Source organism: Formica exsecta, unplaced genomic scaffold (genome assembly GCF_003651465.1).
Source record: "Formica exsecta isolate Colony F162 unplaced genomic scaffold, ASM365146v1 scaffold83, whole genome shotgun sequence".
Classification (NCBI taxonomy): Eukaryota; Metazoa; Arthropoda; class Insecta; order Hymenoptera; family Formicidae; genus Formica; species Formica exsecta.
The window spans coordinates 1,150,380-1,164,298 of NW_021853600.1; the positions used below are offsets into that span (position 1 = coordinate 1,150,380).

The 13,919-nt window shown below is 32.9% G+C and overlaps 1 protein-coding gene across 5 annotated transcripts in view; it reads left to right on the forward strand.

Annotated features, from left to right (window-relative positions):
* Positions 1 to 13,919, forward strand: part of LOC115244693 (probable nuclear hormone receptor HR3) — an 88,834-nt gene that overhangs the window by 24,090 nt on the left and 50,825 nt on the right. The window contains exon 2 of one of the 5 annotated variants that reach the window (XM_029822570.1): positions 1,848 to 2,744. The exons of 3 other annotated variants lie outside the window; for them this stretch is intronic. In XM_029822570.1, the coding sequence (XP_029678430.1) occupies positions 2,621 to 2,744 (124 nt within the window). In that variant the 5' untranslated portion in view covers positions 1,848 to 2,620. The remainder of the gene's footprint in view (positions 1 to 1,847; positions 2,745 to 13,919) is intronic. One more of the 5 variants, XM_029822569.1, reaches the window with a different exon arrangement.

The window sequence follows — 13,919 nt, forward strand, 5'->3', positions numbered from 1 at the left end:
CCCTCTATCTCTTGTACTTTCCGCCTTCCTTCCTCTTCTCTCGCAATTTTCTCCTTTCATTGTGGTCAACGGACATCCACCGCGTTCATATATAACGGTGATCTCAGTATTCTCGCGAGAGCTGCATTTCTCAAACGATCGTAAATCGTGGATTCTCTTTTTACACACAAGACTCCAAAATTATAATAATATTAATATCTTTCTTTAGTTAATATGTGGCTATTTAGATTTCTTTGTTTTCTTAGATATTCAGTTTATCGAATGCTATCATATGGGCATTCATTAATAACTGGATTTTTTGAATCTGTGGATACTATAGAGATATATCTCTTAAAAGTGTCTGATTTTTAAATTTTAATATTTATTTTAAATCTTTATATTTTAATCTACTAATCCTCTTGAAATTGTTTGGTTCTCTGTTGTTAAAAATTAAACATTAAATTTAGAATGTATAAACTGATATATTCTTTTAATAGATTAAAGATCCATTGCATAAAGTTTGAATTTCATAAACAAAGTTAAATAAAATCAAGAATCAATCTTCCGATTTTGCTGTACAATTGACGTATATATTTTTTTGGGACACCCTGTATGGGTGGGTGGTTGAGAAACAGGCTCGCAAAGCTCGGCCGGTGGTCGCCGAGCTTCGCTCGATAGCGAAGCGCGGTTCCCCTCGACGTGAGCTCTCCGTTGCTTGCAACGCGGTTGGGATTAAAGGGGAACCATCACGGTGCATGGAAATGCAGGATCGATGCGCCAGGAGTCGGCCTCTTTTTCGTGTCGGCCAGAGATCGATCGTTCAGGATTAATGATGTGTCGTCAGGTTTTATACACTTGCCATTTAAATTCTTTACTTTTTTCGATCTTAAACGATTCTATTTGAACTGGTTTTATTTAATAGCTATTTTTATTCTCTACAGTTTTTATAGTCTAATGCTTGCAATCTTCAATTCTTGAATACATAATAATGTGCATTTTTCGGTATATATATATATATTGATTTCCTAAAGTCCTAAAGCTTTCTGATTAAAGAATTGGCTTTAAAATATTCTTGAAATTTTTATTCAAGAAATTGAATCAAAAGTTTGAATTTATTATTTATATATATATAATAAAAGCAATTTATATATAAAAGCAATTTATATATGTATAAATATAATTTGCTTTTTGTACACACACTATTTGCTTTATTATTACATTTTATTTAGACTGCATATTATAAAAGCGATTTTCGTTGTCATTTTAGAAAGTTGATCCGAGAACTTTCGAAAGGATTATATAAATGTCTCATAATTTGAATTTTGTGTTGGTATTTCTATGAAACATTTTTTGTCTTGTTAATCTATAATGTGTCGCAATTCATGATGTATTCAAAGAATTTTTTTTTAATTATTGATTCTGCGAATATTATAATAGTTCGTTGTCTGGCGAAATTTTAATTTCCCTCCGTCCGAGATAAAGTAGCACGAAACGATTCGATGGAAGTTGTGTCCGATCAAGCATGAGTTAATCTTATATATTTGATGTTTTCAATCCTCTTTCGTTTTTCTCATACACTTATTGAAACTGAGAAAATATATGAAATCACATTAAATCAGAGATTTGCAACAGAGGTTTGGTTATATACTGGATTAATCTAAATGCATATGAGAATATATCCTGTTGGGTTTTATAAAAAAAATAAAAAAGATAAAATTAAAGTGAGAGAGAGGAGAGAAAACACGTTGTATTATGGATTAAAGATCAGAGATTTCAAAGTTTTTATTTGAGACAATTTTTAACATATAAATTGCAGTAATAGTAAAGAGTTCTACTAATATTTTTAGTTCCTTGAAAATTTCCGTTAGATTTAGCTACAGAATCAGTCTCACAAAGTGAATATAAGGCAACAAATGTCATATATACGACAACTCTCGCATGATCGCCCACGCGCGCGGCGCGATGACAACTTCCTTCCAGATCGAGAACTAGAAAGGAAATTCGACGAAGCCATGTCACGTCGTTGGGAGTTCGCGCGATTCCCGATGACAGCAACGACGGTTACGTGGACAACGGTTATGGAAAGCGCGCCAACGACCGCGATAACAGCAAACGAAGTGAACGCAACGACGTTAACGACTACAACGAGTACTCGACTCGGCGTGCTGCGACTACGAGGCGACTAAGAGCGAGCACTATCGGTGCGATCATTAAACCAACGACAACAACGACGACTTTTACGTCGATCGAGGGGGTTAGTGGTAGTACGCAATAAATCGTGTCACGTTGCACTGTCGTTGGGGTGGCGTGGAGGAGGCGGAGAAGGAGGGGGAGGAACAAGAAGAAGAAGAAGAAGAAGAAGAAGAAAAAACAGAGAAAAAGAAAAGGACGGAAATACGAACTTTATAACTTTATGGTGAATCGACAAAATATATTAATCGCGAGTGTCGCACCATAGTAAACAAATTGTCCTTTAAAGAGCAGTGGTACATCGGCCCTGACGGGGGCGAAAATCTTCAGGGGGTTAACGCGGTTACGCGGCCGCGAATGTTACATCGGGCCGGCGAAGGGCGCCCGTTGATTCAGCAGGGCATCAGCCTGGCAAACGTCAGCCCACGACACCGTCACCACGGCGTTCAACATGTTCGAGATGTGGAGCGCGGTGAGTTCCAAGCTGGAACACTCCGCGACCTCCTCGGGCTCGCCGTTGCCGTTGACCTCGCACGCACCCCAGACGCCGCACACCTCGTCGGGGAGCATAAAAGGTAAAGGACTCGATCGCGAGATTGAAATAAACGATACTCGATTTACTTAAAAAATATTTAAATCTATAAGATTTAAACGGATTACGGGTTAATTGATCGCTAAACTGGTTTAATTTAATCTTCCATTTTCTTTTATCTGCATTATAAATGGGGTAATTTAGATAAGAATAGCTACTCGCTAAATGGAATTTATCTAATTTGTTGTAACCGAGAGTTATCAACGATTGTTAATCTTGATAGATTTTTTGTACATTTAGTTTTAAAGCGATCTAAAATCGGATAAGATAACGTAATCGTGAAATTATTAAAAAGGATGAATATTTATACATTCTCTACAAATCTAAAAATTTTGAATATTTTAGTTGATATATTCTCAGACATTTGAATTTCTAGAACTTAAAATTTTATCGAGGCAGAAACGAGATATTGTGAGGCGTATTGAGATATTGGGATACTCGATCTTTAACCCTTTATACTCATATATCATCTACATGACGAAATAGAACGCGATGTCTGATCGCCATTCGACGTGAATTATAAAATCTCATTAATCACGCGTGCACCGAACGTTGTAATAAATCTCTCGTTACACATCGCTTTGGCATGTCCATTTGTGCTCGGATTGTTCGCTTATGTTTTTAATATCCACTTATACAACAACAGATAGTCAATACCAAATATCACCTCTTGTGAATTGATTAGCATACTAATTTGTAACATGAAGTGGGGCGCGCTCTAATAATAATTAAATTAATCTTTGATGCACAATTCTTGTTTTCAAAAACGAATTAATAGGATAAACATAAAAATAATAGAAATAATGCAGAATGTTAAAAATACAATATATTTTATTGAATATTACTATAACTAGAATAAGATTTTATATTTTACTTTATTAACTATCGTCAGTTGCAAATACTGATACAATTGCTCAGTTCAAAAATATATCGATGCACGACTATCGTTTTTATCATAATCGACGCTTGATACATACACTGTCGAATTGTTAAGAATTTCTCTTTTGATCAGAATCGAAGCGTACGTACGTCGCAATTTACGTTTCTTTTTATTACTTAACTATTCAATATAAAATAAATTTTTCTTATGTGAAAATTTAAAGAAGAAGAGAAAAAATGTTCAATAAATTAATTAAATTAATTTTTTACAAATGTTTTTGTTAAAACATGCAGGGACATAAGTGAGACAGAGGAAAAGATATAGACATTTATAATAGCAATATATTAACATAATATATTTATGGTACGCTTATGTGATTAATATGTTAAATATATTTAATTTAATATGCTGCGTATTATAATACGTTATAGCATCAGTATATAGGTTGTAATTATTTTATAATTATTGTTGTGGCGTGAAGCAGCTTTGTAATGAGAATAAATCAGACGTAATTAGCGTGAAAATAAATTTTAATCAGAATACTTAAGTATTATTTTTCCTCAAAATAATTACAAAAGTAGATTACTTTTATACATTTCTCGCTCGAGTCGTATTTTGCCTGTGAGATTGACAGAAGACGTGAAGAATGATAAATCTTAAAATATATCTATATATAAGGACGACGCAAATCTGTCGACAGGAAACTCACTCCCGCGTCCTCTTCGCCAATACGGTATTACCAGCTGGCCTCACACGGGTATTCTTCTTACGGGGTTTTTGCGCAACCCGTTCTTACGTGGGTACTTTCGCTTTGCATAATTCGCTCGGCATCGTGCGTTTCGATCGAGTATTCGTATTCGAAACGACCGGGAGGCGCGATATCGTAGAATCACTTTCATACGTTTTTGGACATTTTGTAATAAATACAAATTATCTCTCTTCCTTTTTTTTTTAATCTTCTTATATCACTGCAATAACAATCTTTTATATATACTATGGATAATTATGGCTTTTTTTTTTAAACTAGCGCTCTTCAAAATACTCTGAATATTGAAGTTACAAATTTAATTTGATATAAAATACTTAAGCAAAATTTAAAAAAATTGAAAAGATATTGACCATGAAAAAATGCGAATTGTTGTTTTCACAAGCATTAGCTCCGTTCTCGTATTAATCAAGTTAACTTAGTTTTTGTTTCACAGATTTGCAAAAAAGCTATAATTCGTGTGTCGTAGTATTAGCATACACGATAATAATAGACAGATGCATAAATCAGGTGAACATCAGTAACGATAGTGTACTGATTTCATAATCAAAACCTTTGAATCATAATATATATATATATATATTGTATAATATTATCTGCTACTGATACTGATAATTATATTGTATAATGTATATTGTCAATGGTAATTATATTGACAATAATTGATGCAATAATGCGATTATCTCTATCGGAAGAATATTTTTAATAAGAATGCAAATATATGCGTTGTGTATATGTTTCAAATAATTATACTATAACACACACAATTTAAATTCTCGGCACCATCTTTCGTTTCTTAAGCAGCTTTTCTACGAAAACTTTGATTGCGTTATACTATTGACTACTACTTTCTATACTTATAAACATTTAGCATATATATTTTAGATGCGTTTCTAAATAATTTTCAATTTTTAAACTTTTATATGTGTTAAAAAAAAATAATATGTTTATATAGAGAGAGCTATAAACTATTTTGGTAGTTTGACATTTTACAAAAAGAGATATATACTGTGAAAGTATTAAATAATATAATTTAAATTGATCAGAACCGACAGCAAATACAAATTTAAAATAGAATTTAAAATAATTCGCGAAAAATGTGCTAAGCAAAATTGAAGCTTTTTATAACTTTTAATGTGGAAAATTATTGATAACATTTAATACTATTTTTGAAGATTATTAAATATAATCCTTAACAAAGTATAGAAAATCAAGTGTATTTCTTGTATAGCAAGAATTATTAAAGCATTCAACAAATTAATTCAAGTTGAATAGATCGTAAAGCAAAAGAATTATCTATTAATTAAAAAACTTCTTATAAAGATAAATAGCAGAAAGTTATGTTTTTTATTAATATCGCACTGAATTATAACTTAATAATAAACTAATGTTATATATAGTTAAATTTATCATGGTATACTTTTATCAATCTACATTAACCATGGAGGTTCCAGAAATCTTATAATAATATAAATTGTTACATTGTGCTTAAATAATTAATCACTTAATATTTGCTTACACAACATTACACATGATAAATAGCGAAAAGTAAAAATATATTACAACTATAATATAATATATTCTTGCAATATTTCCTATATTTTTGATATCTATTATGAAAGATTTATTAGTGCCTGATATATATTTATTCAGATATTTAAGAAAATCTTTCTTCTCGACAAATATCTTAATATTATTTGATTCCTTAAATGCTTAAGACGATGACGCGCGAAATGAGCGATCGCGGCGAAACGGCTACGGCGTGCATCGATTTCGCAACGAAGAACCTTCGAACCGGTTCGTCCGCTCCGAAAATGCGCGCCACCGTTCACCGCACGAGTGTATCTCATGTGGCCATAGCTTTCACTTGCGAAAAAATATCCTGGCCGATGCCTGACGACGAAGTCGATCGAAAGTTCGTTGTCGTTGTCATCGATGTCTCACAACGCGTCACGTCGACTTCGTCGAAATGGCGAGAGCGTCCTCCAACTTTTCCCTTTCGCGCGTCGTTGGGAATTTCAATGTAACGCCATCGTTCGCGAAGGGTTAGACAAATAGATTGATGGCAGTTTTATGTGAAATCTGGGACAAGCCCCTTGAGAGCTGTAAGTAAGATATTTACATGACTAAAGTGTGGCAATAAGCTATGATAAGTTATAGAAATGCAAAAAAAAAAAAAAAAAGAAAGAACGATCAGAGAAAAAGAGATGCAAATGCGAGGAATAGTGGCTAGATAATATAAGGCGCTCAAAGCATATAACTCCTTTTGCTACTTTAGAATCGTCTAATAAGAGCGGAAAGAGACAGATCAATTAAAATTATTATATAAATGGAGTATTATATTGATTTCTTAATGACAAAATTATTATAAAGTTATTAATAAATAATAATTAAATATTTAATAATTATCACAGAATCATTAAAAATGATAATGTTATCATTATGTATACACACACATACAACATATATTCATATATTATCTCATTTACTTAAAAGTTTTAATCATCTTCTTGACCTGATAATTACACAGAGGCGGATTCGCAAATGCACGCGCATACATTAATTAATTCATATGTGCGTAAACGAATCGTCGATCAGTTAATCTCTCAATCAGAAGGCAGTAAGAAGCGAGATAACACGAAGATGCGGATAAAAATGCATTACGAAATAAGCGAAAGGAATAAAATTATTATTAACGGCGAAAAAATAAAGAATGCATCCTTCGGTTGGAAGCTGTTTACAGTGGTTATCTTGCATGGCAAGTAATCGGATGCCTTGTTGCTCTTTATCTCGTAATAACGTGGTGATAATTCATCCGCGATGCGAAAGTCAATCGGCGACGCGTGAAACGTCATCGCTCTCTCTTTCTCTCTCTCTCTTTCTCTCTCACCATTATTATTTGAAATTGTACGCTGCTCTGCTAATAAAATATCATGGACTAATTTATTCCTGGAACGACGCAATGAAATTTATTTCTATGCACCGTCGTTGTGCAAAGTACAGTCATTCAAGATACAGTATTCGTTATGTTCTTATAACCGATTTACGATGAAATATTTTCTCATTGTTTATTTTATGTAAGCGCTATTTAATATTTTATTCGCATTACATTATATCTGAATTTTCTTTTAGATTCACGCGCGCAGAAAATGTAAGAGATTTATTTTTTCAAGATAAATCTGCATAGCTTTTACTTCTCTCATTATATCTAAAAGTATCGTTAAAATTGTGTTGAGAGGAAAATTAAGTAATTTAACTGCATTTGAAATTATACAGACAAATAAGATAAATAATTGTTGTGGGATAATGAAAAATAAAAATAAAGAATGAGTAATTCATAAATGTAACTGTAACAAAACAGTGACGAGAACTGCTCAACAATTAGCTATTCTTTTTCCTTATTTCATTATACCATTATCTTTATATATATTAATATAATTTTATACTTTATTTCATTTATATTCTATTATTATCTTTATATTCATCCATATTTCCATGTATCTACAATGACGAGCACAATTAATACTAGTACATATATATATATATATATATAAGACAAGATTAGCATATAGATTTATTGTATTACACACACACACACACACTACATAATCTCTTGTACAAAAACTTAATTTAACGTTCATGGAAGTTTATTGCATTTGCGCTTGCAGCATAAAATCCATCGCAGTTTCTTTCAACAAACATTTACTTCGAATCAAGAAAACTATATTTGAGCACAAAATCTACAATTTTTTGTATGCAATTCTGAATTCATACACATGATTAAATATAAAATGTGACGCTTAAATAAGAATATACACGTATAAACAGATATAAACAAAAATGATATGGTTTCACGCGAAATCGCCGATGTAGTCCTTACCGTGGCTGCTACTGCAGCTGCGGCTGCAGTTACGGGAGGTAGGTGGTAGTGGTGGTGGTGGTGATAGTGATGGTGGTGGTGGTGGTGGCGGCGACGGAGGAGGACGGAGGAGGAACGGAAGCGTGGGTTCCCAGATCGATAGTTGCACGGCCGTGCAACCGACGGGCGCTTCTCGTCGTGTCGACGTCGACGACGTCGACGACGACGACGACGACGGCGACGATGCCACCACCGCCGCCGTCATCGGCGACGACGAAACGTCGATATGCTCGCACGTGCATCGTTTCCGCATCTCCGAAAGCACGAGCGTTTCTCTCCGCTGGGAGATAAAAGGTGAGGTAAAGAGCGAAACGAGACGAGAGGGACAGGGAGGAGCAGGAGGAGATGTAAAACAATGCTCTACTGTCGTTTTGTAATATCTCCCACTCGTTGTGACGAGAGACGAGGCTTTCCGGCTCGTCGATGCAAACTCTCTGTGTTAATGGAGTGCAAGAATCTCCAGCTCGTGAATAGCACCGGCTTTTCGTAAATATGATGAAAGGATAAGGCAAAGAGAAATGTTGCTGATTTTTAATTCAGCCCTCTACGAACTGGTACTGATATTCGTCTCCGGAAAGAGAATACTAAATTAAAAATTAGAGATTTTTAATAGAGACTGTGAACAAATGCGCATTTAGTTTCTATTACAAATCTCTAATTTTATTCTTTACATTTTATATTAAATATTTCAATTTTTTTAATATTTTTATATTGTTTATATTTAATTTTTGCAACGCAATATCATAAAACGAAAGTGTAATATAGCCGGAAAATTTAGAACTGTATGTATAATCTCATTTGTTTATATAGTGTATATATATATTCAGAAATATTCGAAATATTATAAAATTCAGGAATGGCGAAAAAGCAACAATCTGACAATGAGTAGCAATCCTCTTACTGGAAATTGTAACTTTATAGCACTACAAAAATTTTGCGAAAGCTTGCAATTCGCTGAATATGATATGGAACAAGCCCGATAATGCGCCTTGCGAGACGTGAACGAGTTCAGCGTAGTTTTTACTTCCTGTGCTGTCGTGCGTTGAAAATGTGGGGAATCACTGGTATAATGCGTCGACGAGTCTCGAGATCCTCGAGAAGGAAGTTACGTAGCGACGTGCATGCGCCTTGGGAGTGAGTGTGAAGCTCCTTAAAGCGGGATATCCCGATATCGCGGCAGCTTTCGACGGGCACTTTTACGTTTGTGTTACGGGACTCTAGCATGATTAGTATTACGCGATCGGGGGGAGTAAAATCTATGATTATATTGATAGAAAAATTTTACATTATATATTATTTCTTTATGAATTTTTCATCGATCATTAAATGCAGAGAAATAGCGATATTTATTAAAAGGAAGCCATAAATTTACGCGCGCACAAATCTCCAGATAATGATATATACTTAATGAAAATATATATGCTCCGCTTGAAATTATTCCGCTAAATGCTCTCATAAATGAAGTCCTCTTGGTATCGATTAAGGGTGAGAAAGGGGAGCATAGAAAAGGGAAGATCATCGATCGACTGCACGGTCTCAGCGTGCTACGACGCGATCGGATGTAGGACAACATTGCGAGCATCTTGGCTCGTCGACATCGTTACCGATTTAGACCTATCCGTTCGAACATACCTATGCGAGCGTTGTATCATTAGGCTTGTTAGTAGTGTCCTTGGAACTGATCGTCGATCTATCTCCAGTAGAGCATCGGAAAACTGAGATTGATTGTGCACCGAGTACTATGCGTGCATAACTTTTTCTTTGGCAGTGTTGCTTTTTTTCAGATAGATCAAATGTTAAATAATAGAAGAAGAATATTTTTAAAATGTTGTGTGTGTGATTATTAAAAATTATATAGGATCGAATATAAATTTTGTAAGAATGAGTCATAAATTATTCTTACAAAATTACATTCTTAAAAAACAAAATTATGTCATTTAAATTTATAATAATACATAAAATATTAAAAAAAATTTTTCTATCATAATTTTTCTGCTAAAAAGCATCAATAATATTGTAACCTTAAAAAATTCATCTAAAGTAAATTTAAAAGGTTGAGTAAAAAAAAAAAAAAAAATATGGTTTAGCTATAATTTTTAGAGATCAAAAGTTTTTTATCTTTTGTTGTGTGATCTTTATATTTAAGACTTATTTATTGAGATTTATAACTATTTATGAAAAAAGATAAGCTTGACACACAAACTTTGGCTAAAAAAACATCGTCACGGAATTCTTTGGAGAAAATGCTGTTAAAGTTTAATGTAAATCTTACGTAACACACATACATATACATATACTGCAAGAGGGAGGCACGGTCGCTTTTGCAGAGAGGGTTGCCACCGGGACAGTAGAGGGAAGCGGGAGAGGACGGGGAACGGAAGCAGAGCAGGGCAGGGCAGAGCTTTAAATACCCCATAAGATTGAGAAATCGATCGACTTCGTCCGTTTACGCGATTGTAGAAATTCTAAAACAAAAAAGATTCTGGAATATATTAAAATAGATCAAATTTGTTTCTCTGTCTGAATTATTATCAGTAAAATAATGGTTCAAACAAATATTTACACATACACATAGACTGTCCCCCAATTTCATAAAAATTATCTTAGTATCAGAAAGATTTTAAGAAGTTTTTTTTTTTTATAAAATCAAATTTAATTATGTCAACGCAAAAATACAGAAAATTGAAATTGTTAAAGCTACAATAATAATACAAAAAATATATTTTATCTCTATAATATTTGTATAATTAAATTGGGAGATTCTATTCAAATTATACACATACCACACACGCACACATACGTACACGCACACATACATATATACATGACATATTTATTTACATAAACAAAAATAATATTTTTATAGTACATTGCGATTTAATTAAAATGAGATAAAAATCAAATAAAACACGAGACACTATATCAAAATGTTTCCAATTTATTTCTAATGAATAGGGAGTTTGTATTCTCTTTTATAAATGTTATTAACTTCGTTGTAAAGAGAGGGTTCAATTTCCTAAATCGTTAATACGCACTTTTCACCGCAGCAAAAGTCCGACCGCGGGGGTGGGTTGCGCTTTCAGCTGTACGACGGATGATGCATGCTTGTAACGGAAGCGCGGAGAGGACGGTGCGGAACGGGGGTTGCGCAGGGTGGAGAAATCGATTCCGGATATATATGACTTTTCATTGAGATATCTCATACAGAAATATAGAAAGAATTATATGCGTATACAGAAAAAATATAAAAGTGATAAATATAGATGTTTTTGCATACTAAAAAATAAAGATAGGAATAAAACTTAAAACGTAATAAAAAACACTGACGTGCTCGAGCACGCCAACTTCGTATTTTTCAAGCCTGCGTACCTGTGTTGCACGCGCCACAAAGAGCGACAATAGTATTAATAAAAAATAGAAACATGTAATAATATATTACATGGAATTAAATATCCAGACAACACAATTATGTTAAAATAGCAAAAATTTAAAGTTGAAATAATAATTATAAAATGTTTTTAGTTAATATTTTAGTTAAATGTTTCAAAAATAACAAAAGAGGAAAATTAATTATGTTTCTCTAACATATAAGAAAAGCAAAAATATAAATAGAATATATAAATCTTTTGGCATAAATGTAATAAAATAAATTTAATAAATAAAAAGTTTTGAGAAGAAGTAATTTATATTTCTTAATTTGAGATGAAATATCTATTTAAAGATTTCAGATATAAGCATATACACATACACACACAAACAGAGACAGAGAAAAAAAGAAGAAGGAGACAAGAATAAGTGAATGGTAGAGGGGATCGAGAGAAAGACTGCTGGTTTATGTAATCGCATCCTGCGTGAATATGATAGTCGGATCTCGTCCCGGCGCTTATTTACGTACAAACTACGCAACGTGACTGTCTTTTTTATCGGGGCCGTAGCAAAGGTGTTGCGTAGCAAGGGGACTTTAAACGGTACCATAAAAAAAAAACAAGAACGAGAGAGAACTCGCGATCGTTATCCCGTTGTTACCGTCGTTAAGCTCCTATCAATAATTATAGCGATTAGATCGAGAGCACCGCTTGGCGGACCATTGATCTTTCCGAAGGTAATTCCCATTCTCAAGTGATATTATATCATTGCGTCTTCACGACTGATGTCCAATGTTATAATACAAATCATTCTGAAAACGGAATAGTAATTTCAACATGATCATCATGATAATTCAAATCGTACAGAATGTAACTTGTGAATATATTTCTGACTTTCAATAGATTTTCGGAACTCAGAAGGTATTTAAAAAAAAAAAAGGAAGAGAGGGATTTTTTAAATTGCAAATTCTTCGATAATCTGAGGCTACCCTCCGGCTTTGTTTTAAAGAAAATTTAAAATAAAGCTTGAATAATTCAAATAACAATACGCTTTAAGATCTTTGATTGTGTCACAGCTTTTTAACAGTCAACATTAGATCAATACTGTGAAACGAGAACGGTCGTTCTATAACTCGGAGGTGAAAGAACGAATATCCTATATACGTGCATGTTCAACATTTCCTGCCTTCTGCTTGCAAGTTATAGAATAGCATCGATTGTTCTCAAATGTCTTGATAATTGTGGAATTCTCATTTTTTTTTTAAATATCTATAGCTAATAGAAAGCACAAGAATTGTAACGCACGTGTTCAAGTAGAATAAGAGCATTTTTCCAAAGAATCCATCAAGAATGTAATTTTTATTTTGCTTTTTTTTATGTATAAAGAACAAATAATGCAATATATCGAAAAAAGATCTATCACAGAAAGGTTAAAGTAGACAAAAAATATAATTACTATCGTCAGGCCAAAAGGATAAAGATAGAGCAACCAAACGGAGAATACATAGTGCAGCATAATACCTGTCGCATAATTTCACCGCTATACCGCAATGACACCTGCCATTTTCGCCTTCGGCTACGTGCAAGAATATTTCGCAACCTAGCGCGACTCGCGATTTCCTTCGTCGATTCGCGCGCAAGTAGAGAAACGAGCTAAGGAGACATATTCTGCTAAATCTAATTATTCAAATGATAATATTCCCTACTTGAAAATCAAACCATTATTCAAACGACAAACTTGAAGCTTTTAAATCAATATATTATAATCGCCATCATAATGCAATTATTTTATATGCTAATATAACTATCATAGAGCAATATCGAGCCAACACTTATAGTAGGATTAATGTTTAGAAGAATATATATATATATATATATTTATCTCAATACTTGCACATTAAAATAGGTAATGTATTTTTATTTATATAATATTGTCTTGCGTTGTTATTTGAAGATTACACATTGCACGATGATGTTTTTCTCTTATTTCCATTTTAAATTAATATTGTTATACGATACAAAACTGTATCAACTGTTGTCTCAAGATCACATACATTGGAAAAAATACATTATCTAGAATAAACGCAGATTAAATTAGCATACAAAAAAACATATGTAAAAAAATATTTTATTTAATATTTTATTGAATATTAATTTTACATTTTATATTTTGTTTATACAAAAACTTGTTATATTTTATTTATACAAAAACTATATATATTTAAAAC